This window comes from Metopolophium dirhodum, chromosome 1 (genome assembly GCF_019925205.1).
Source record: "Metopolophium dirhodum isolate CAU chromosome 1, ASM1992520v1, whole genome shotgun sequence".
Classification (NCBI taxonomy): Eukaryota; Metazoa; Arthropoda; class Insecta; order Hemiptera; family Aphididae; genus Metopolophium; species Metopolophium dirhodum.
The window spans coordinates 4669694-4696329 of NC_083560.1; the positions used below are offsets into that span (position 1 = coordinate 4669694).

General features: G+C 30.6%; 2 protein-coding genes across 2 annotated transcripts; both read left to right on the top strand.

Annotated features, from left to right (window-relative positions):
• Positions 1 to 5478: 5478 nt before the first annotated feature.
• Positions 5479 to 26636, top strand: LOC132937598 (uncharacterized). The gene is made up of 9 exons (XM_061004395.1): positions 5479 to 5539; positions 5587 to 5796; positions 10229 to 10398; positions 10462 to 10563; positions 11275 to 11339; positions 11580 to 11693; positions 18631 to 18740; positions 24388 to 24575; positions 26475 to 26636. The coding sequence occupies exons 1-9, from the start codon at positions 5479 to 5481 to the stop codon at positions 26634 to 26636; spliced, it is 1182 nt and encodes a 393-aa protein (XP_060860378.1).
• On the top strand, positions 15055 to 18315 carry LOC132935675 (uncharacterized). Its single transcript, XM_061002285.1, has 7 exons — positions 15055 to 15264; positions 15357 to 15728; positions 16351 to 16878; positions 17009 to 17103; positions 17206 to 17408; positions 17493 to 17623; positions 18224 to 18315. The coding sequence occupies exons 2-7, from the start codon at positions 15488 to 15490 to the stop codon at positions 18313 to 18315; spliced, it is 1290 nt and encodes a 429-aa protein (XP_060858268.1). The 5' UTR covers positions 15055 to 15264; positions 15357 to 15487.

The following is a 26636-nucleotide window of genomic DNA, read 5'->3' on the forward strand; positions in this document are numbered from 1 at the left end:
GTATCATAAAATATACTTAGTAATATTACACGCTGATAAGCCGTCTTCGTTTAGGATCGTTTTTCGTGTACATAATGGTCCTCTTAAGCCACTAATCCCCTTTTTTCATTAAATAGTGATTTATGGTAGACTTATGTCCCCCAAACAATACATAAGCCATTTGCACTTATATGTAAATCAAATTGGTCATCTAGTAAGCGTTTGTTGATTTAGTATTTCACCATTCAGAGGCATTATACTATTAGAGACAGTTTTGTTTTACGTGTCAATTGGCTAACATAGCGATGGCTCTTGCATAACTTGCTCAGTGATGTTGATCACATCCGCGGATTTTCCTTAACGAATGTTACAGGTAGCTTTAGACTGTGTAAATCATAAATTATTATTAAAAAAAACTTTATCATATTGGTTTAAGAGGTAAAACGTAAGATGAATTATTAAAATACATACAATTTTGGGAAGTGACATAAAAATTAACACGGCTATCATAACATTAATAATGATATTTTGATACAATAATTGTTGTGTAATACAATATTTACGACTTTTATGATTCATTTAATATTAAAAAACATGATTTTAGAAATACTTAAAAATCATATTTTGTTTTAATTAACCATAATATAGTGTGCCATTTAACAACATCAATAGTGCCGTGAAAGCCGTCATAATACTAATAGTCACACCGGCAGAAAAAATAAAAATTTCTCAACATTTTATCATATTATATACTAAGGTACGGCCGTACGGGAAAAAAAATGTGTGCGCATCAGTTGATTGATATATTGTAAAAGCACGTTATTTATAGATAGGTCTCGCAGCGGGGCACAATAGTATGTGTTACAAGTGACGTCCGGTAGACGGGAAAGCTAATAGTTGACTAGAGTAACGTACCTTTAGACCCATCGTATTTATCTCGTAAACTGTAAATAATTGGAATTTTGACAATGTTTTACTGTCATCGTACTTTCAATTTTGGTCAGCGGCGGGGACAATATAATATAATGATTATTGATTAACGTCGATTATTGGCGTCTTGTAAAATGTATCACACCAAAAACACTTCGTTATAACTCCATGTAAAAAAAAAGCTGAGTTAAAAAAAAAAAATTTAGTAATGATTAAATCTTTAAAAGACTTGATATAATAATATGGAAATTAAGTAAAATGCCATTTTATAATATTGCAAATACCTATGATGACAAATAAGATCAATTGTAGTGTTAAATACTTAGTCAACATATTATGTTTAACTATTTGGCAGGACGTAGAAGTATACTTAAATAAATACAATTAAGTAAACACTACAGTATTTACAGTAATTAATAATGTATCAACAATATGTTGACTAAGTATTTAACATTACAATTGATCTTATTTGTCATCATAGGTATTTTTAATATTGTAAAATGGCATTTTACTTAATTTCCATATTATATCACGTCTTTTAAAGATTTAATCATTACTAAATTTTTTTTTTTTTAACTTAGCTTTTTTTTACACGGAGTTATATCGAAGTGTTTTTGGTGTGATATCAACTATTTTTAATGTTGATGTGTTAATTATCTGGTATTCTATAATAATAATAATAATAATAATCTTTAATAACCGCTGGCCTCCTAATAGTAATATAGAAGGAAATAATAATAAAAGTATAAACACGTCGCGAACAATCGAGTGCAAGTCACGAAATGGTTTGTTTTTGCAATAATTGTAAATTGTCACCATATGGTAATAATATCGTCCGTGCGTCGTCGTAGTACATCATCGCTGCCGCCGCCGCCGCGATGAGAGTAGTGGGAATTGATAAGCGGCGGGTCGGGGGATATTTACAATATTTTCGTTCCCCGACCCACCGCTTATAAATCCCCACTGTTTCGTACGCAAAATTGGTCTTAAAAGTACTTGAACATTTTTGCTTATAACTTACAAACTATCAAACCAATCTGCTAGCGAATTCCTCTATTCCCACCTGCACAATATTTCTGATCTGATCCTCATACTACTTTATATATTCAGCCGTTTGACCTGTAGAGCTTGGCAAAGAATTGACATAAATTAGGACGATTTTTCAATGTTATAACTCAGTGTCCTGTTATTATACGTTAGTGGCTACTCCGCTATTTTTTTTTACTTAGCTTCACGCCACTACCGTCGCACTGGATACCGTCTGGACACTGCAGAGCGCAGGACACAAGCAACCTATGTCAGTGATTCAGCCGAATGAAATAGAAACTGGCAGTTCAAATAATTTGATTTACCCACCCACCCTTCCAAATTACCACACATCAGGATTTTTTTTTTTTTTAAATAGCTATAAATGAATAATATACAATTAAAAATAAAAAAAAAATGTTTTTTAAAATATAACTGTTCATATTATTATTTATTGTGAATGGATTTCTAAAACTGTTTAGACTGTTATGTGCAGTTTTGCACATTTCTTAAAATAAACACTGTTTAACATATATTTGATGAAATAGGGTATTAAATGATGATGAAAAAATATTTTATACATTAATTTGCCTAAAATAATGTACAAACTTATAAAAAAAAAAAATGATTTATGTATATATTTATATAATAATTTAGAAGATTTTTTTCATAAGCGTTTAAAGTTGAATTTTGACAAAAAAATTATAATTTAAAAATGTTTCAAATGTTCAAGTTTTATATTTAAGGATTGAAAATTTAAAACAGGGTTCCACGTAAGTAGGTATTTTTGTAACCAGAAATCTAAAAGCAAAGTTTTTTTTTTTATGGTTATTTTTAGTTCAAATTTTGACAAAATTATATATACTCGTATATTTAAACTAATATGAATGATTTTAGTTTTCTGTTATATTTTAAACTATTATTCGTGGGTACTTAAAACTTCTTAAGCATATTATTCTATAAAAATATGATGATAATCAAATAATAATAATTCAACTTGACCGGATACTGTATTATTAATAAGTAATAACAATATAAATATAATAAGCGAAAAATTTGTTTTATCAGCGAATTGAAAAATGAAATTTTTATTTAGCATTTTCTTAAAACTGATTTTTAAAGTTTTTTTGTGGTTTTATAGGGCATTTTTATGGTTTGAAATCATTTTTTGTAAATGTTATGAAGAACATAGCTTAAATTCCTTTTAAAAATATATATATTATATAATTAAATACAGGTACCTAATTTTTTTTACTAATATTTATATTTAAATTACATATTAGGTATGTTCGCTCCTATGACTTCAGTTATCTATACAAAACATCACTTGCCAATAAGTAATAACTATCAGTTTTTTATATGAAAATATTAAATAGCAATCAGATATTGACAAGTGCAATAATGAAACATAAAATTGAAAATATAACGATTAAATCCATCTAAATTTTATTTTATATTCATTCAAATTAGCTTTTTATTATTCTGTTTATTAAGCTTGTAATATTAGAATATTGTAATACTATAGTGTATTACTGTATTAAATAGTATTTATAAAAGCATATTTCTTGTTTTTTATTGCCTTTAAATCCACGCTCGACTTATAACTTCATCATCTGACATTTATTATACCAATCGATTAATATGTCTACGTCTTAAAAGGATGCTACCCATGTATTTGTTATCTCCGTCTTACACACGTATGGCATAGCAAATGTTCGTTCACTAGTTTCAATAGTGTGCTGTTAATTTAGATATTACGAGTGATTTTACCAATCATCAATTTTTTAGATAATAACTTTATCTGTGCTTAAACGTTTTTTTCGATATTTTAATTTTCAAGCGAGATATGAGCATTTTTAATTTTTGATATTTCTTATACCCATCTTACTTGAAAATGAAAATTTCGAAAAATCAGCAACGCTTAAGCACAGATAATATTCTTACCTAAAAGTTGTATAATAGGTAAATTCATTCTAGTATCAAAACTAACAGCACATTATTTAAACTAGTGAATGACAATTTGCTATGTCGTGCATGTGTAAAACGGAGACAACAAAATATGTATGGGTTGCGTCGTCTTAATATTACCTAATATTGTACATCAAATTGTAATTGGAATGGGGATGTAATGCAGTGGCGGCTCGTGGTATGGTGCACAGGAGCACCACGTGAACCACCCAAAAAATAAATTATAAAAAATAATTAGATTCTTATGGTAACATATAATTGATTATTATGCACATGGTCTATAATAAAAAAAGTTTTTGCAGTATTTCATGTTAAAAAGTTTGTCTATAAGCGATTAAATAATTCGCGGAGCACAACTGATGTAATGTATAAGATAGGAATGAGGGCCCCACATCTTTTACTTGCCCTAGGCCCCGCAAAACCTTGCGCCGGCACTGTTTCACACAGTTCCTACTGTTCGCGCCGCCGTCCTCGCAATATTTTTACTATAGTATAATATTCCGCCTACAGGCTCACACACAACACATTTTCCCGTTTATATTTGTATCGTTTTCAGTGGCGTATTTTTAATTTTTTTCTGGGGATCCAATAATTCCGAAATAATATTGGAGATTCAACTGTCTGATCTGATGGACACGCAACTGGTGCAATTAAAAATGATTTCAATGAATTCTGTTTTATTTTTTTATTTAAAGACATATTTATTCCAATTCCAAACTATAAAAAAAAAAAAAAGTATTTAATAAATAATTATTAAATGACGTTATAAGTTTTGTCCAATATGTGTTTATATCATAAATTAGAGACCATTGTAATTAAAAATAAATATTTTTATATACTATATTGTCGGGTATATTGTATTAGTTTTTATATACCTAGTATGTGTTAACATAAATACAATTATTTATGATAGTTTTAGAAACCGACAAAATATAAACAAATGCCAAAGTATATATTTCAATTATTGTATGAGAAAAAAATACTGTTAAAAATATTTTTAGCTTTATGTAAATTCATCTCCAGAAGATAAAACAGGTTACTTTACTAATTAATGAAATACAATATTTTTACTACTAACAATTTAAGTTGATTTCATAGTATATTTTTTATATTGAAATAGGTAATAAGAATCATAATTCTATACTTGAGAACTTACTGGCCGACGATAATTGGATAAATAATGTTTTAAAAATTAATAATAGTTATGATAATAACGAAGATAAAATTCTGCTAAATTCAAATGTTTAATTATTTATTTATTTATTTATTTATTTATTTGATAATTATACGCACTGAAGAGCATTTGGTTAACAAAAATAAGCGAAGTAGGTAAATTACATAAGTAGAAAATAAATTGACAATTATATATAGATAACAGGTAAAAAGTAAAGTGGTAGGACTAAAGTTGGTTTAATAGGTGTAACATTCTGTGGAGAGGCTGGTTGTGACCATACGAGGTGAGATGGGTAGGGATAGAGAAAAGAGAATGGTGTCTAGTAGAGTAGGAGGGAATGCGAAATGAAACAGTGGCTAGTAGGTCGGGGGGAGTCGATGGTACCGTTGAGGAGAGACGAGATGAACATGAGATCTGCGTGTTTACGGCGAGATGTCAGAGTTGGGATATTGAGAGTGGAGCGTATAACGTTATAATCATGAGCTGTGTGGTCAATATTTAATAAAAAGGCAGCAAAAGACAGGAAACGATTTTGTACTCGTTCCAGACGCAATTGATCACAGGCCAGATAAGGAAACCAAACTACCGATCCATACTCGAGGATGGAACGGACAAGGTTGAAGTAGAGGGTACGGAGACAGGTGGCGGAGGTAAAGAGGGATGTGTTTCGTTTGATGAATCCGAGGATCTTCAAGCTCTTTCCACGGTGGCTGGCAGTTGTCCGAATAATGATAAAGACCGATAAGAGTGGTTGTACGGTGGTTAACCTGTGACCAACTTGAGGTGGTGTTGCACAGCAAGTCGGGGGATATTTTCGATTTGCGGAGCGGAGCGACGGCGCCGAGGAGCGTAGCGACGAGTGCCGCTAGCATGGCATCACTGTACGATGTTTTTTAAAATTGGTGTCACTGTAAAATGCTGGTATATGCTGGTATGGTATTGTGGTATAAGCTGCCTTATCATTTTTCGGACAACTGCCCCCTACCCCTCTTTCCAACAGTGACATTTAAGTGGTGTTTGAAGGAGAGTGTGGGCGATAGAAAGAAGCCTAAGTCTTTGATAAGATGGACGCGAGAGAGGGAGGATAATTAGTTATTTCCATACAGTAAAGAAACTTATTATTCATATCTTAAATTACAAGACCAGATATAACATTTGCTGGAAATTATGTAAGTAGATTTTTTAAATAATCCAACAAACTTTGGTCTATATTATAAATCTTACGTGAATCTGTGTTTAAGTGTGTACTCAGATTCTGACTATAAAAGATACTTAGAATCAAGGCGTTCAACTTCAGATCATCTGTTCATGCTCGGGCTGTCTGTGTGTCATGGCAAGCGCAGAGGCAATCTATAGTAACGCTCAGCTCAACTGAAGCAAAATATATTATGGCATGTGAAACAGTCAAAGGTTTGATTTGGATCAACAGATTAGTCAAGGAAATCTGTAACCGTATAATGGGCAAACAACCAACATTACACGTGGACAACCAAAGTGCAATTTAACTTGTCAAAAAACCAGCATACAGTAGGCATTAAATTATAATATTACTTATGTGTACGTCATGCAATAGTACTAATTACTAAAAGCAGTGTAATCATTTTTGTCTAGATCGATCTACAAACATAATACTAAACTCAATAAAATTGATAGCTGATGAATTTATTAAGTCATATAACTATAATACCGGCCATAAGGACAATAAAAATGCATTTAATAAAACAGTACCTAATTATGTTCTCTACTTCATAATAACCCAGCAAACATACATAGTCTACATGATGTCTATGATAAATCTGTACATCTATGTATACTTCTATAACGTCTACGATCTCTTGTATACTAAGTATAGACGCATATAGAATGTCTATATTCATATGCAATTTTTGCATCTTTGGTTAGACCTATATTTGATAAATATTTATAGATACACGTAGATGTATCATAGATATCCCTAATTGGATCATTTTATGCACTTGTTTGAATATATTTTTACAAGTAAATTAATTTTATTATTGAAAAGTATATTGCCTACTTGATAATATACTGCTGCGAATAAGAATTTATGAGTTCTCTATTGCCTAAAATTGAATATTTCTACTTTAATTTTTACGTACCAAAATTGAGCAAATGTATTTAAATTGTTAATATTACATTACCATATTATATTTAATAATATTTATATATTGTGTGAACTTGTTATTTTGTTTTCTTTGTTTCAAACAATGTGTTACAATAAAAATTTTACTTGATGTTTATGTTCTTATTACTTTATATCAATAATAATTATTATATAATGTATGAATAAAAAAATAATACGAATTATTACTTATTATTATTTATACTAGTTTATTTAATTGTTTTAAATGTTTCTCAATTTAGTATTTAAGAATGTGAAAAAATATATTACAAAACCAAAATGTATATTACCTTATGAATTAAACTGAATTACTGTTTAATGATTGGTAGTTGTAAATTGGTCAAAGAACAGCAGATATGCATTTTATCATCAATATAAGGGAGCAGCTCTGTTTGAATTTTATTTAATATATCAAATGTTTTGAGCAGGGCAAAGAATCTCTCAATGTGTATTCTAACACTTGCAACATAATAAGTTTCTATAACGTCCTCTTCAATAAAATTACCATTGTGTAAGATTGGGGGCATAATTAAAATAGAACTATTATATTCACAATTCGTTTTAATAGCAGGAAAGCTCTTATCGGCCAAAACTTGATCTACCAGTTCTAGGTTTGAAAGAAATCCACTGTTTTTAGTGATAAATGTATCACTAGAACGTCCACCATAATATTTAGAGAGAAAGCTAATGGCACCATTTGGTGTTATGCTAACAAGGAATTGTATGGTGTAGGCACTCTTATACCTAGAGTACATGCATACTCTTTGTTCAACTGTTGTAGGCTACTATACTTTTATTTCTGTACAGTCTATGGTACAACAGCAGTTTGGATAATTTGTTTTGAAAGCATATGGGAGAGTTTCTGAGATAGTTTCTTTACTAGGCCAAAATATAAAATGTTTAATTTTATCACATAAGATAGAAAGTAAGTTTATAAAAATTCTGCTGGCAGTGGTACGATGAATATTAAATAAAACTCCAAGAGCTGAAAAGGTAACACCAAGTTTTCGTTTCATTAAAATTAGTAGGAGCTTCTTACTGTTTGTTAAGGTACCATTTATACCTACATCTGGAAGCATATTTAAAAGTAAGTTAAAAAGAGCGTACGAAGACCCACCCAGTCAAATCTTTTAAAGATTTTTCATTTTTAATAGATTCAAAACCATGAAATTTTTCACAACTTACACATAAACTGTAGTGTACAGAACTATGGTCATAAGACTGATCCTTAACATATTTTTTCTGTCCAAGAATAAAATTATTTGGTGTAGTTATTGAAGTACTAATACAGTTGTCATTAAAAAAGGAACATTTAAATGAAAATTCTTTTACATCTTCAACAAATCTTGTACACTTACATGATTTACAATATAATTTGATTGACTTTGGTTGGCATCTGCAATACATTCAACACTAGTTATAGAAGACTGCGGTACAGCTTCACGGCTGCAAAAACGTTAAAGAACCTTAAATTGAGAATATCTTGTAGTACTTTCATGTTTTGGTCCATTGTAATGAGGACCAGAAAGATGAAATTTATCTTGGTTAATATCTATGTGTTTTGGAACACTTGTTTTCTTATTATATCTATTTACAATTTATCCTAATGGCTAATAAGATTTTTGTATTATATGTCTTAAAACACCCATATAATTTTCAAAGGGAAAAGTAGAACATTGGTCAAATGGACCAAATTTGGCATAATCATCACATCAATGCAAAAGTCTGTGTATATTGTGTGATATTGAGTGACGACCATATTATATACTTTCAAAATTCCGAATAAAACTATCCAATAATTGACGAGCCAAATATAAATATTCAGTATATTCAGGACTTAACAATAATATATAATATTTAAGATGATCGATGAAAATAGGAGCACCTCTTTTTGGCAATTACGTGTGATTTGGGTTGGCAACTCTACAATTACAGTAGACACCAAATTACTTTCGTTAATATTAATCTCGTACCCATTGCCAGAAACCGCAAATTTGGACTTATTGTTAAATTTGATTTAAATTATCCATAATATCCATATTAATAAATTGTTAAGTTAAAAATATATCATTTTAAATTAAGTTTGCATAAACATTATTAATTCTTGGTTTAAGTATCATTATACATTTTAATTAATAAATATGGTACCTATAGAGGACATAATTGAATATTGAGTTAAAAGTATAAATGTATATAGTATGTATTGCTTAACATATTATTATTACATCTCTTTGGTGGGCTAAAGATAAAATCAGGTATAACTAAGTGCACACATTTTCTCACATCTATTACAGGATGCTCTATTATTAAAAGCTTCTCTTTTATACATGGTTTTCAGTTAAAAAAAAAAAGATCACAAAAGAAATCTCAATAAAAATTAGTGTTTAATGAGTTCATACATTGTTCAAAACGTACAGGACTGATCCTAAATATTTTTGGAAGTGGGTATCTTACAATACGCGTTACCAAACTATTTCTAAGTCTCTACATTTAGATGTGGAAATAGCCAGAAATGGTGAGGACATATCCGACCTTATCATAAAATATTTTTCATCAGTATATAAAACTAAACCTCTAACAAAATTCCTCCCCAATCCAACTCTATAATGCATCAACACTCTCTCAGTATCTACCCTCTCATTGTTGCATTTCAGTTAACTCAGTTACTGATGGTCGATAGAGTGTGTTTCCTTTAAATTTCTAAGTCACCTTGTCCCGATGATATTTCTATTTACTTCTTAGCTCATTATGCCGTCTCCATATTCCATATCCTATCCTATATAATTTTCTCAATTACTAGAAAGTGTTGTATTCTTATCAGTTTAGAAAATAAGTTCTCTGTCACACCAATTTAAAAAAAAAAAAGATGATGAAAAATGATTACTCCAAATAGATAATGTGCAACAGTTGCATAATCAAATGCTTGAAAATGTTGATTTACTTATCTAAAATATAACAACTATTATTAATTTTTAAAACTGAATTTTAATGAAATGTTATAATTTTAACAGGTAATGCATCGAAGCCAACAGTTTGTCAACCCATACGCAAAAATGTGATGGTAGAGCTGAATTTAATGCATAACAAAGCATGTATGTTGTGTGGACATAAAGAAATAAGTGAAAAATTATATGGATTATTATACCAATTAGATGATGTTGTTATTCATCATTATTGTATTGTAAGTGGATTTATAAAACATTAATATATTATTAGTAAAATATAACTATAAACTTATTTTCAGCTATTATCATCAAGATCCCTTCAAAATGGTGCAGACAATGAAGGGATTTATGGATTTTTATTAAAAGATATAAGAGCTGAACTGTCTCGAGCATCTAAGCAAGTATGATTTTCCTATATTTTACAGTGTCTAGTATTATAGACATAAATAGTTAAAAATATTTGTAAATTGAAAGAAAACCAGGAAGACGGTCTTATATGAAACAAATCATGTTAGATTTAGATAAAGGAACTTACAAATAATTGAAAAAACTTGCAATAGAAGGGAGAAAGGGTGGAAGAACACAACTAAATCGTTCTTGTAGCATAAATTGTTTATTTCATCAATGTTTTCAATATTCGCATAGACCGAAAATAAACTTTCATATTAAATAGCAAAGTTATTGCTATAATAAATAGTTTTTAATAATTTGGAAAAATTTGTTAGTTTTTCAATGAATTTAAGAGGTTTTGCAGAATTTCCAAGCCAATAACTTTTAAAACATTTTTGGTAACAACAATTTCTGATCTTATGAAATCCTCCAAACACTTCATAAATCCTTAGAGTTATTCATTACAAATTAGTTTTAAAAAGTAAAAAAGTATATGTCAAATATTATTTTAAAGTACATTCAAACATTTAATAAAATTGTTTGGCACAATTTATCAATAAAACATGATAAATTAATATTAGATCAACTAAAACAAGATTTGATATATGAGTAAATATGGGGGGGGGGGGCTTAAATTCAATCAGGGAGGGCTAAGCCCCCCCCCCCCAAGTTACAACCTAATTGCTGTTATGATTATAGTTACATCATCATTGTTGTTTTAGAATTGCTTTTATTGCAAAAAAAAAGGCGCTTCCATATTATGCTGTCGAGGAAAATGCCAAAAATTGTATTGTAAATAACTTAAGTTAATAACTTCTAAGTCTTGTACAAAATTAATATGCATTCACTGACACCATAGATTAAATTACACTATAATATAATATGATATACCTAGGCAACACCAATGCAGCCATTTGTCACTCATTATTTGGATTTTATAATAGTTTGTACTATCTATGGTGTTATTTAATCTACGCTTTAAATTATTTAATACTATAAAAAGTTTCAACAAAAAATTTATTCACAGGGACCCCTCCTGGGAAACTGTACCCAATGCTTTTGCCGAGCTCTCAGAAAGGCAACAAAAATGCAGTATAGAAACATGTCTATGTCCATACAACGAAGAGTATCAACTCCCATCGTAAGTAATTTTTTTTTATAACAATAATAGTTTTAATTATTAAGCAAAAAGAACTGGGAATTCAAATATTTTTTTCAAATTAAAATAGAACTTTTAGAAGTACAGTGTACGGTCGGTAACTCAAACATTAATAACTCGACACCTCAAACGAATAAAATTCTCTACCAAACACCAATAACACATTAAGATTTTGATGACTTAAAATTTTTTTCTGTGAGCTTCGAGTTACCGAGAGTTTACTTTACATATTTTTATCATCTACATATTGGATTAAATGCACAAAAAAGCAACCAGCTTTAAGAGGACGCTACACATGTATAAATTCGTCCGTAAAAACCGTTTCACGCGGGATAGAACCACTCAAGTTGTAGCGATAGTTAAGACTCCAAATTAATATACAATATAGTTGAGAACATTATCAGTGAAATATCGTTTTTATTTTTTTAATATCACTTATACGAAAAAAGTTCTCATTATTTCAAAATCCATTATTTTTGTGTTTTTTAAACTTGAATAACTTTTTTTGTAGTTCCGATATCGAAAAAATAAAAACGATATTTCACAGAAAAATGTCTCCTTTTTATGTGATGAAAATGTCGTTCCTTAGTTATGACTGTAACCTTCTTGGTTCTTTCCCACGCGAAACAGTTTTCACGTAGAGATTTCAATTTTATTAAATAATTTTGGCTGTAATGTGCTGCTGCCTACGGTCGTTGCGGCATCGAATACGATTTCCCCCTCCATGATAAACTAAAATTATATTTGTCTATATCGGCGATCAGCGCGCCCGCGCGCGTAATAATTTCCAGGAATATTTTAGATATTATGTAATAATTTAATTTAATTTATTGTATTTTACGTGTTTCCAATACGTAATTGCTGGATAATTCTAAAATTAAAATACACACTGATACTGTTATAATATTAGGTATATAGGTAATCGTACAATACAAATATAAGCACACTTCCTAATTGCTATAATATACCTAGGTACCTACCTGCTATGTGCGGGCAATATTCAGCAAATTACTTTTAGTTGGGTCTTGGGTGTTTGTTTATTCAACAGTATTGATTCATCAAAACTTGTCAATTTAATTTTAGTCATTGTTTTTAACTGTTTTAATTAAATTACAAAAAAGTGTTAGTGTTTTAATGTGCGTTTTCGTGTAATTTATTTTGTGTGTTAACGTATTTAAATGTTTGGTTGCAACTGACTAATATTTATAATGTCACCAAAAAAATTACGTTCAAAAAAACGAGCTACTGGAAAGAAAGCAGTTAGTAAGCGTATGAAAAATATTAAACTCAAAAAAACGTAAGTAAAACATTTTAATTAATAATAATCCGTCTTATGACTTATTTCAGTACCAGCTTTAGATACTTGCAGGTAAATAATTATAGTATTGGGATTGGGATCAGGAGATTATTATTTTTGTTATATTTAAATGATTGTTAGATGTAATTATTTTAGTGAACGTCTATTACTACTACCAGCTAATGGATTAGATGACATGCCTGAAAATCCTGCCACGGACAATTTAGATGGAACTCTAGAATCTTCTAATTTTGAGTACCTATACATTATTACATTACAAATACATATAAAATTGTTTCCTGAAAATAATAATTACGTTTTAGTGAGTCAAAATTAACTTTTCACGTCGAAGATACATGTAACGATACATCTTTTATTTGGAGCTCACCGTCAACGTCGAGGTGAATTAACTAATTTATTTAATTTAAATATAAAATGAAATATTTACCAAGACTTATATATCTGATACAAAAACATTTATTTTTTATTTTTTGAGTGAGGCTATAGCTATATAGATATTTTTTAAATAATTGCCATAAATATGAAAACTACGAACTATTTATTATATATATTATTTAGGATACCTACGTGATACGTTTTAGTGTTTAACGAATAGTTTTGATTTGTCTTGGAACATTTCACATTTTTTAAGTTATTCTAACTTGTTAACAAAAAGTGTAATCTATTAAACTATGTTATATTTAAATAAATTTAGGAGAACAACTTTATTAGATACACCAAATTCTGATCAATCCAGGCCGAAACTTTTAATTGAACTTCCGCAACATAATTTGTCTTGTACTAGTTTGAGTGAAACATTCGATACAGACGAAATCATGGCTCATAATTTAGAAACTGATTATTCAATTTCTAACGATACTACTGTTTCCAAGTATGAAAAGATTAGAAGTTGTTTTCAAAAAATTCTAAAGTACCTATACACATTTCTATGTTAATTTTATTTACAGTTTACTTGAAGGACGTAGAATAGTCGATATTAGCTATGTGTTTGAGCAAATACAAAGTATTCGTCATGACAAATTTGACTGTTCATTCTTAGATATGGTATTCCAGCATGAGTGTCGCAGAGGGTATACATCAGTGTTTACATTTAAATGTAAAATGTGTAATTTTGAATGCACTATATATTCAGAGAGAACAGTACAGTCAAATTCTTTAGGAATAAATAAAGCTATTGTAAATGGCAGTTTAGCTATTGGTAACATATATAATACATTATTTAAATATTTAACTTAAATATTATAATATAACATTGTCCATAACATTGTACCATTCTAAATCATGTAGGAATTGGCCATGCTCAATTAAGCGAACTCTCTGCTGCAATCGAGTTACCAAATATATCATCGACGTCTTATATCAAACATCTTTCGATGCTTGGTGACGATGTAAAAGATTCTGCCTTAGAAGAGATGATAAGGGCAGGTAATGAAGAGCGGCAATTAGCAATAGACAGTAATAATTTAGACACGGATGGTACTCCCATGTGTACTGTAATTGCAGATGGTCAGTGGTCTAAGCGAAGTTACCGGACAAAATACAATGCTTTTTCGGGAGCGGTAATAAACTTTTTATTATGTTATTCTTACTTTTTATTGTTATCAATACGATAACATGATAATTATTTAAAAAAAATATATTGTATTATTCAAATAATTTTTTAAGTATAGGCTGCAATAATTGGTTATAAGACTAAAAAAGTTTTATTTGTGGGTGTACGAAACAAATACTGTTCTGTGTGTCAAAGAGCCCGCACAAAAAAGGAAGAACCATCAAAACACAACTGTTTTTTAAATTGGAGTAAGACATCGACATCAATGGAAGCTGATGGAATCGTAGAAGGGTTTATGAACAGTATAAATATGCATGGGTTAAAATTCAATAAATTAATTGGTAACCAATAACACTTACAATATTTAGATAGTTTAATAGTTTTGCAATTATGTAGTTTTATTATTTATGAAAACATTTTAGGTGACGGTGATAGTAGTGTAACCAAACGGTTAAATGAGACGTTACCTTATGGAAACGACTTCACGATTAAAAAAATTGAATGCAGAAATCACCTTCTGCGTAATTTTGCTACTAAATTAACAGCACTAACAAAAAATATTAGTTACCCGATAGTTATTCGTAACTTCATAAAGTCAAAAATATTACGTTTTCGGTCTGATATAACTAAAGCTATTTCATATCAAAAGAGACGTGATTTGCCGCTCAATCAAAAAGTTGCAGGTTTTTATTGTTATAATTTACAAAAATTACCCTCTTAGTTATTAATTATTATTTAATGAGAAAAATTAACTTTTTATTTTTATTTCTATTAGCACTGAAACAGGATATTTCTAATAGTCCGTATCATCGGCTAGGACAACATAATGGATGTGCAAACTACTTTTGTCAAGGAAGCAAAAGTGGTGAGCCTAATTTGGTCCCAGGTGCTGAAGAGAGTGGTTTAATGGGAGAAATTAGAAAAATTGTGTATCGCTTATCAAACAATGCAGAAAGTTTAATTGAAGACGTTGATAATAACCCTTGTGAACAATTAAACAGTTTGATTAACAAGTATATCGGTGGGAAGCGAATTAACTTTACACAAAGTCATAATTATCAAACACGAATAGAAGCTGCAGTTGTAGCTTTCAATTCAAAAAACTATTTACGTACGATACAAAAAAAAATTACAACTAAAAGTCCAGGTAAGATTAATAATTATTAAATAAAATTATATTATTATTTATTAGATTCTGATCGGAGCAATGAAAATGTATTGATACAATGGTCTATATGACCTGTGTTTTTTTATTATTATTTATGAAAGTATCATTAATAGGTGGTTGCTTTCTACAAAATACTTCATGTTTTACGTCCAAGTAATTGTAAACTTTTTATTTTTCACTCTATGTTGAATTAGAATTTTCTATAAACCCTACAATTTTTAAAATATTTTAAATCATGTTGAACTATTTATAGGCATATGACATTTTCAATTTTCATTAGTTTTTTTTTAATTTATGTCGATAAAAAAATACCTATTTGATTGGTCGAAAAACTCGAAAATGTAATAAAGGTTCATTGTAAGTTTTTGTCTGTGGAAATTAAAAAAAAAGTTGAGATCATTCATAGATTTTTTATGAGAGTTTGAAGTTTAAATTTTTACATCATTGGATATTCACCCGATTTCTCTTCTAGCGATTTTCCTATTTTGTTGTAATTCAAAAACGAATAATTTTAGGTACTTGAAATGTACACCAATAATATATAAACACTGTTTTTTTTATATAGTTTATTAATATAACAATGAATATTTATTTACTACAGGGAAATTTGCCAAAAAATATATGAGTAATATACAACGAATAAGAGATAATACTTTTAACAGAAGGAAAAGATTATTCTCGTCAGGTATAAAGCGACCAAAAACGAAATTTTCGTCGAGTGCTGCTGACAATAATTATGGGTTAGCCGAGCCATTGCTTGATGTAATAGATGATGAAGAACTAATAAAAAAAAAAGATATATTTCTCGAAAAATTATATAAAGTAGACAAAGACCAACTAGAATATTTGACGAGAGAACAAAACCACAGTAAAAAATGGTTTAGTGAGCGAAAGAAGAGACTTACAGCTTCAAAATTTGGCGATGTATGCAGAATGAGAATAAACACAAGCTGCAAGGTCAAAGTTCATAACATGTTATACAAGTCATCGATAACAAGTAAAGAAATGACACACGGCGTTGAAAATGAATCTTTGGCGAGAACACGGTTTCAGGACTTGACAGGAATGACCGTAAAATTATGTGGACTTTTTACGGACAATGAATACCTATATCTAGCTGCAAGTCCAGGTAAAATACATTATTTTATATTACATTTTTATTAAAATTTAAATACCCAGAGAATTCTTTGGCCAAGTAGACATAGGTATTCCTTTAATAATTTAACTATTATTTTAAATAAAATTTTGAACATTTTTAGACGGATTAATTGATGACAACGCGATTGTTGAAATTAAATGTCCGTATACGGCGAGAGACACAAATAATGCAAAAGAAGCAATTGAAAGTAAACTTGTAAGTAATACATGTTATGAAAATAATTATATTTTAAATACATTTTTATTTTTATTAGTTATAAATTATAACATATTTTTTACATATTTGTTACACCTGCAGTTGCAATACTGTATTATAAATAAAGACGGAACCATTAAATTAAAAAAAGAGCATCCGTACTTTTATCAAATAATTGGTCAGTTACGGATAACCGGGAGGAATATTTGTTTTTTTGTAGTTCATACAAACAACTGGACACATATAGAAAAAATTATTTATGATTGTCAATTTTGGGAAACTGAAATGGTTAATAAACTTAAAAAGTAAGAATTATATAAGATAATTTAAACTTTAAAGTGTTAATTTTCTATCGATTGATCCCTATTATATTGATGTGTGTTTTTTAGGTTTTATTTGGAATGTATTTTGCCAGAAATAGTTGACCCATTGTACGGAAGGCGGTTACAAATAGCAGACATACGAGAACCACTCCATATATTAAAAGCACAGGAAGAAAAAAATAAAACAAAACGTTATTCGTTAAAAATTAAATAATTAATTAAACCTATAAGTTACCTAAATACCTAACAATATTAAATTATATTATTTTATTATATTATGAAACATAAATTTCGAATAATAACCCTCTACAACTACTACACATAATAAAATATATTTTTGGATGCTCGCGTGAATCCTTTCTTTGCAATTCGTAAATCGTGGGTATAAAAGGATTTAAGCGGCATCATTATTTAGCGACATTAAATAAGATAAATACCAGGTAGAAAGGATTTTATAAATAATAGATCTGTATGATACATGCTTACACAAAAATGGTCATATAAAAAGTATATGTGGTAACAGGAACACGTCATACAAAATTATAACGTAAAATATACGGAAATTCGCAATACATATTATTTTTGCTTACAAGAAACCCAACATTTATTTATTTGGGTAATATTAGTTTAGGTTGTTGTTATAAATTAAATAAGTATTAATTACTATATTATATACCTTTTTGTATTAAGTAATAGTATCTAATAATGCAATAAATACAAATTGCATAGGTACCTACGCGCGGATATTATAAAACATTACAGCGGCATTAGAACGTATATGAATTTCACGCAATCAGTCACAGACGAAGGTTCAGACAATAATAAACATCGCTTTCGAATAAGTAAAATCGTCTGCCGGCCGCCGCCTTCGAGTAGTGGGCGTGGTTAAAACGTCGCGTACTTGCGGATCGCGAAAACACTTAACAGCGCGTTCTCTCGGCCGTTCTATACGTTTCACTTTATGTGTAGCGTCCTCTTAAACTAACAGCATTAATGAATCCATATTATGTACCTAAATAACATACGAAATATTTGTGACATTGCCGATTAAAATAAATTTAATTCTTATTCAAAAATATTCAACTTTTTGTTATAATATAGATAAACTTAAAATTTAAAAAAAAAAAAAGAAAAATTAAAATAAATATGAAAAAATAATAATACATGTTGCGTTAATATATATTATTTTTTATTTTCTAAACAGCGGACCATGGGAAATTCTTTTGTGCAATTCATGTGGATCAAATGGAACACATAGGTTGTGCAGTTATCTTGAACAAGAGTGGTGCTGTTCAGTTTGCAAAGGAGTTTCAGGTATGATTTATTATTATTGCATTAATTTGTTATATATGCTAAATATATGAAACTCATTTAAAAAAATTAATAACCAACTGATTAATACATGTCTAACCTAACACAAATTACCAAAATAAAGTCCTTTGAAATAAAAGTCAACCAACAGGCACAACAATGTAGTATAATAATTCTAACACGACATAACACGACAAACGATTAAACTCGCTCCCGTGCTTTTTACTTATTACTCCGGTAAATATTGACAGTTTTTTGTGTTCTTTATCTTGATCTATTCTAAAAAGTGCGCTTTCAGACCGGTGTCGTTTTTGAGTCGGTCTGACCAATACCATCCCCTCAAGAGCAACTATTAGTGCTTCCAGCTTATTCACGGCCGCTGTAGAAACGTGAGTTCAATCTTATTTTTATCGGTACAAAGCTCGAAAACCCGTGTCAGTCGTTATCGCGTTATCTGAGAGATTAGACCCGCGCACTGACCCGGGCGTTATACACTGTGTGCGTTTTATAGTTGAAACAACATTGATAAATATAAATATAAACATATACATCGTGAAGCAGTGATCGTTAGTTGTCCGCTCATCAACCCGCACATCTCATCAGCCCGTCTTCTTACCTGCAGCTTTGGTTACCTACCTTATCTTACAAGGCGTATTCATTTAAATGAATCAGAGCTCACCCTCAAGGATCTCCACCCGATCAACCACTGCTGGCAATATTGCTTCTGTAATGTCTGGCAAGTCTTCTAAACCAGCCTCTTCTTCTTCCGATCTGCTCACCCTTGTTGTTTTTAACAACACTATGGCTGAACATCAAAAAACACAAAAAGAAACCCTGGCCCAATGCAAACGCTTGTGTGAATCTCAAAATGCTCAATTTTCTGAGCTCAATGAAAACTTAGGTCGTCTTTCCTCTCAGGTTGTTGAATTAAAATCTGAGAACGACAAACTCCAAAAAATCATCTCTAGTCTCAGCAATCGAGTCCAAGATCTTGAATCTGCAAACAGTAGTCGTCTTATCTCCTTGGCTGACACCTTTCCTAGCATTTTCCATGAGATCACGGAACGTGAGCGCTGTTCTCGAAATGTCATTATTCGTGGTGCTCAAGAATATTCTTCTTCTGTATTAGAAGATAGAGTCTCTAATGACGTCCTAAAAATAACCGAGGCTATCAAACCGTACTTTCCCGAATTACCATCAGACTTTAAAGCAATAAGCCTAGGTAAACCCAGTGATCGAGGTCCCCGACCACTCAAGGTTTTCTTCCAGTCCAAAGAAATAGCCCAAAAACTTGTCTCAGACTATAATACTAATATCAGATCTTCTCATACTGACAATATGCGCCATCCCATTTCGGTTACTCGTGATCGCACTCCCAGTGAGCGTGAAGCAATTCGTCGCGTATACACTGATTTGGAAAATCGTAAAAAGAACGGTGATTCTGACTTAGTAATCAAATACAGAGATGGACTCCCCTATATTGTACCGGCCCGCAGATCATCCCAGGACAGACGCCATCAAACATCGAACTCGGCCTTTACCCAATCAAAAAACTAACAGTACTCGACTGTTCGCTGCCTAGGCAAGCACTCCGTCGCCTGAACAAAACTGTAAAAAATGACTCATGCTACTACTCCTGCTTAACTGATCCACTCTGCAATTGTATGTACAACATTAAACTTCGTTCTTCAAATTGCTCACGCTGCTACACTGCTGAAATAACTCTAGATTCTTTCTTGCTAGACTTCACTAACCTTAAAGCCTCATTTTGTAAACCTAATAATTTTTCTAATATTTGTAATAATAACTTTTGTGATAATGCCCTTAATTGTTACCTTAAAATATTCTATCAAAATGTTCGTGGTCTAAGAACAAAATTAGTTAGCCTCAGATGTTCTTTCCCCATGTTTCACTTTTATGATATCATTATCCTCACAGAAACCTGGCTGACTCCTGACATAAGTGACAGCGAACTTGGTTTCGCTGGCTTTCAAGTAATAAGACTTGATAGAAACCATAATAACAGCACTTCTACCCGAGGTGGCGGAGTTCTAATTGCTATCAAGGATACCCGTTCCTTTCAACCTATTTCACTAACCGTATCTAATGTTGAACAAGTATTTGTATTATTGTCCCTAAACTCTGGCCACTTATTGGTAGGAGGTGTATACTTACCCCCTCGATCCCCCCTTTCTGTAGTTGAATATCATACCACTTCTGTTGAACACATCATTTCCTCTTATAAACCAAATTCCCTAGTCATATGTGGTGATTACAATCTCCCTAATATCAACTGGTCTTCTGATGAATTAGGATTAATCGGGACTAATGATCCCAGTATAATTTCCACAACTATTATTGATTCTTTTTCTTACCTTAATTTTTTCCAGCATAATTTCTTTCGCAATAGTCATAGCAGTATCTTAGATCTTGTCTTTTCCAACTGCAATAGAATTACAGTCAATTTAGCAACGGAATATTTGGTTATTCCTGATCCTTACCACCCACCTCTTCACGTGGTCCTTCCTTCACAATCTGACAAATCAGTAGTTAATACTCATACTTATAAAGATTTTAAGGCTGCAAACTACCCTGCCATAACGCAATTTATTAACTCCTTTAATTGGGAGTTAACATTTTCACAGTACACAATCGAAGATGCAGCCTCTGTTTTTAATGAAGCCCTACTTCATGCTATCGATCTGTTTGTTCCCACAAAAATATTTAAATTGCCAAAATTCCCTGCGTGGACATCTCCCTCTCTCAAAAATCTTATTTTGGAGAAAAAGCGAGCTCACGCACTCTATAAGTGCTCGAGGTCCCCCTATGACTACTCAGCTTTTTCCGAACTTCGTGCTAAATGCAAGCGCCAATCTAAAATAGACTACCAGTCTTATATAAAAAATACCGAAAACTCGTTCAATCGCAATCCCTCACTATTCTGGAAATCTATTAAAAATCTAAACCAGAAAAACACTATACCCGCCACACTATTTTGGAACAATGATAATGTTGATACTCCTCTTGGTTCGGCTAACCTATTCTCTAAGTACTTTTATTCTATGTATAACAACTCTATTTCTCCACCCATCAATATTTCTAATATTAATACTATTCCATATGAACTTCCTTCTAATTGTCACTTCTCCCTCAACGATGTACAACTTGCACTCAACTCTTTAAAAAACACCAATTCTAATGGCCCTGACGGGATTTCAGCACGTTTACTTTTTAATTGTCAAGATTCTATTATCCTTTATTCCTACTCTTTAGGCTATCTCTTGATGAGGGTATCTTTCCAGCTGCTTGGAAAACATGTTCTGTCACCCCTGTTTTTAAATCTGGAGATCCCTCGCTCGTTTCTAATTACAGACCTATTTCCATCCTACCACACATTTCTAAACTATTTGAGTCCATCGTCTACTCCTCAATCAAAAGAAGTCTTAACCAATAACCATATTCTAATGGATGAGCAGCATGGTTTCCGTAGTGGGAAATCTACTGTCACTTGCAGCCTATCTTTCACATCATATATTTTAAAATGCTTTGAATCTGATTGTCAAGTTGATGCTGTGTTCACGGACTTTAATAAAGCCTTCGACACTGTCATTCATAGCCGCCTTATCTCTGAATTGGATTCACTTGGTATCGGTAATCCTTTACTCTCATGGCTCCAATCTTATTTAAGTCAAAGAAAGCAATTCGTAAGAGTTCACGGCGTTGACTCTGACTTATTTATTACTCCCTCTGGGGTCCCCCAAGGAGGGCATCTCAGTCCTTTTCTGTTCATCCTTTTCGTTAACTCAATTAACAGGTACATTTCATCCTCTAAAGTTCTTCTGTTTGCCGACGATATTAAATTTTTCTCGAAAATTACATCTCCGTCTGACAGTCTTCAACTTCAATCAGATCTCAATACTTTCTCTCTCTGGGCCCAGCGTATTGGCCTAACGCTCAACCTCAACAAGTGTCATGTTATGTCTTTTCATAGAAAACGTACTTGCATAATACATCCTTATTCCCTTAATGGCTCTACTCTCAAACGTGTATCCACTGTCAAAGATCTTGGGTTCTATCTCACTCCTTCTCTTTCCTTTGAACACCATATTGATATTACGGTTGGTAGAGCGTTAAAAACTCTGGGGTTCTTAAAACGCAACACTAGCCTTTTCACGTCCGCTACTTGTCTTCGCTCCCTCTATTTTTCCCTTGTCCGCTCTGTCTTAGAATATGGCTCAGTTGTATGGTACCCATATCTAGCCAAGGACCAATTACGTTTAGAGCGTGTCCAAAACCGCTTCCTTTCCTACGCCGCCTTTATACTCAATATTGCTCACCCACCCCATGATTACCTACCAGTTAGAACTTCCTTAAATATCCCTACTCTCGCATCTCGTCGTGTCGATGCTGACCTCTCATTCATCACCTCCCTCCTCAACGGCTCAATAGATGCCCCTAACCTTCTGTCCTCAATCTCTTTCCGCGTTCCTGTGCATTTCACTAGAAATCACTCTTTATACCTTGTCTCCTCTCACCGTACTAACTACTCCTCTAATAATCCATTAGATAGAATGCTCCGCCTACTTAATAGCTCCTGATCTTTGGCTGACTATATTATTGTTTATCTCTACTGAATGTTTTTGTCTTTAGTTTATTTTACCTTAGCATGTACTCTTCTAGCTGAACGCTGTTTAGTATAAGTTTAAACTTAAGTCTATAATTATAACTATATTTTCCATGTATTTTATTTCATTATCACTTCATGTTAATCTACTAATTGTACAATGTATCTATAAATTGCCGCTTGGCGTTAAATAAATAAATAAATAAATAATAATGGTGTGGTCAATTTTTATCTTTGATTAAGAGGGCACTATCCCGCATACGTTCTCTCTGTCTTACAAATGCATAAGATAGCAAATTGTACGCTCAGAAAATAAACATTTAGGGCTGTTAGTTTATAAACTAGATTGAATTGACCTCTTATAAAATTTAGGTGTAGGAATAATATTATTATCTAGTGAATCTCTCATAGGTTTTTTTTTTAAATTTTAATTATTAAGCCCATCTACATATTTTCAACATGAATTGAACAACAGAATGAACAACAGATGTTGTTTTTATAAGAGTTAAATTATTAATTTTATCAATCATCAATGGACAATGATATATAAAAAATGATAATTATTGTTTAAGCGATCAAAGGGTATGAATTAGTCTGGCAAATATCATTGTAATTGTAATCATCCAACACCATCAATGGTTTATATTTTTGGTTATTTAATACACGACTAACACTTTCTATACTGATCTGAACAGAATCCATTAAAAAATAAAGTGATTATCATTGATTTTGCTGTTTGGTACATTGTTAAACACTATGAAATTGAGGTAAATAATTTTGCCTGGTTAGAATACAACACATTTACAACGACATAATCACTCTGTATATTCATTAATATTAAATATTGTTATTTATTTTTCTGTTAAGTGGATATAAAAAACTGACTCAATTAGCTATTAAACGATAATATCAATTCTAGTATTCAACTATTTAATGTAACACATAGAAAATATTTTTGCCACTGGTAACTTGATGATTTTATCTTGTTCAAACAATTTGTATAAAGCATTAAATATTGAATTTCAGATAAGGATGCAGCAAAGAAGAAAATTAAATTAGAATCGCTTGATAATTGTAGTGGAAGTTTGAGTATGTCTGAAGGGCAAGTCTCGACTCACAATGGAGAAGTATCTCAAAGACGTCATAGTATCATAGATGATTCAATACTTATATTGGATTCAAATGACAGCAATGATAGTAATAGCAGTGTACAGGTAATACACTTAAAATATTTTCAGCTGATTTCTGGTTTATGTTGTGGTTGAAGTACACAGATATTATATTGAAGCTAAATGTATATTATAATAAGATAGGATATATTATAGAATATAATAAAAAGTTTGACCATATTATATGTTATGTATAACAGTGTTATGAGTCGTAATATAAATCAGCAACTACTGTGTATATCGGATACAAGTATACTACACAGTATAATTAAAATGCTTATAGTATTATAAAAATGTACATTCAGCGTCTACTCTGGTTAGGTTAGAATTATTTTAGGTTAGATTACTTATAAACTACATGAAAAACATTTTAATAAATAAACACAAACATTTTAAAATGTCATTATACTCAAATAATAAGAAATAAAATATTGGCTAAAATGCAAAATAATTCAATCATGTAGATTACCTATAAGATAACATATTTATTTTCTTATAAAATTAGCTTAAATATTAATTTATAACATAAGCTCGTAAAATTAATTCAATCTAGTTACGCTGTATTAATAATAGTAAATGCATTAGTTTAAGGGGTATGAATAGTATTGAAAAATTCTATGAACATTTATTTTTGTATTTCCAATAAAATAGTTTATTGAGCGATTTGATAGTGAATACACATATTCTCCTTATTATAGAAAAGAAGTTAATCTATGCATGTATAAAAGTCGATTTTCGATATTTTAATTACTGAACTCGCAGTAATTCAAATTCAAAATTTAAAATATCACAAGTTCTAGAGCTAAATATTGGACATTGAAAATGAAATACTGAAAATTGACTCCAAGACAAGCCTAGATAAACTTCTTTTCTTCAATTTGTATAATAGGTATAGGTGTAATGTCACTTGGTAAGCTATATTATTGGAAATACGAAACTAAGTTTCAGTGTTCCACTAAAATTAACATTTTTTAATTACTGTGTAAAAGGCTGAGTTACTGACATGTGTGGACACGTCATGCCGGAGCGCTCCGCTATTTATTTTATACACAGTCACTCACAGATCTCTCACTACGCACACATTTACACGACCCACATGCACACAAATAGAAAATTGCCTATATTGAAATCTTTAGAAACGGTCGATATTCTTACCTCTTAATAGCATATTATTATATACTATAATCACAAAATATAACCCACAAACATATGTCGTTATAGTCAAATAGTATATTAAAACACATTGTTATAATTATTTCTTTATCATTGTTTTCAAAACAAATAAAAATTCAAATCAGAGGCAGAAAGGGGAGGGGGGATTTCGGCCCAGGAGAATAAAAAAGTACCGGCCCACATACTAATTTACCATATATTACATTTTAGCCAAATGTATTACTATATACATTGATACTAGCTTTGAACAGCTTATGTTTACAATAGTTTACACATTGACAATATTGTCTAAGTATCAATATAACACAATACAAGTGGATAATTTGAATTATTAATGTTAAAATAATTTTATATTTCATTGGAAATATTATTCAATAATAGTGTGCTTTTAGACATGAGTATTTTAATAATAATTATCTATTTCGTATAGAACATATTTTTACTTTCCATTCTTGCAATTTTATAAGTTAATATTTGAGCTCATTTTTATAAAAAAATTTACTAATCTATGTAATTGTATTAATTTACATTTGGACATTCTATTTGTAAACACGTTTTTCTAAATTTTATTTAATATTTATTATAATATAGTATATACGAAAATATGTAATTATACATGTCAACATAATTACTACAGCGCTTATAGATATTCAGATAACATAGCGTTTGGATATGTAAATACATGCTTTTAATTGCTGAAATTACCTACCAGTCTGTTAACCACCAAATAATATATTTTCATACTATAATAAATTATTCAACTATTTTTAGTGTATATCTGACGATGAACAACAAGTTGAGCAAATGCCTCAAATACAGTTGCCAATAATATCTAGTTACGGATCAATTCAAGAAGGCTTTATGAGTGATTTTTTTAACAGGCATGGATATCCTGCTTTTGCAAACCATTCAATGAATAAGTATTCTAATTAA

Bases quoted from the DNA above. Each gene is read 5' to 3' on its own strand.
- LOC132935675 (XM_061002285.1), top strand. From the start codon at position 15,488: ATGGGAGAAATTAGAAAAATTGTGTATCGCTTATCAAACAATGCAGAA. The intron at 17,104-17,205 runs GTAAGTAATACA...TTACACCTGCAG, and splicing joins AAGCAATTGAAAGTAAACTT to TTGCAATACTGTATTATAAA. The intron at 17,624-18,223 runs CGTTAAAAATTA...TCACGCAATCAG, and splicing joins AAATAAAACAAAACGTTATT to TCACAGACGAAGGTTCAGAC.
- LOC132937598 (XM_061004395.1), top strand. From the start codon at position 5,479: ATGAACATGAGATCTGCGTGTTTACGGCGAGATGTCAGAGTTGGGATA. The intron at 10,564-11,274 runs GTATGATTTTCC...TTGTTGTTTTAG, and splicing joins TGTCTCGAGCATCTAAGCAA to AATTGCTTTTATTGCAAAAA. The intron at 24,576-26,474 runs GTAATACACTTA...AACTATTTTTAG, and splicing joins ATAGTAATAGCAGTGTACAG to TGTATATCTGACGATGAACA.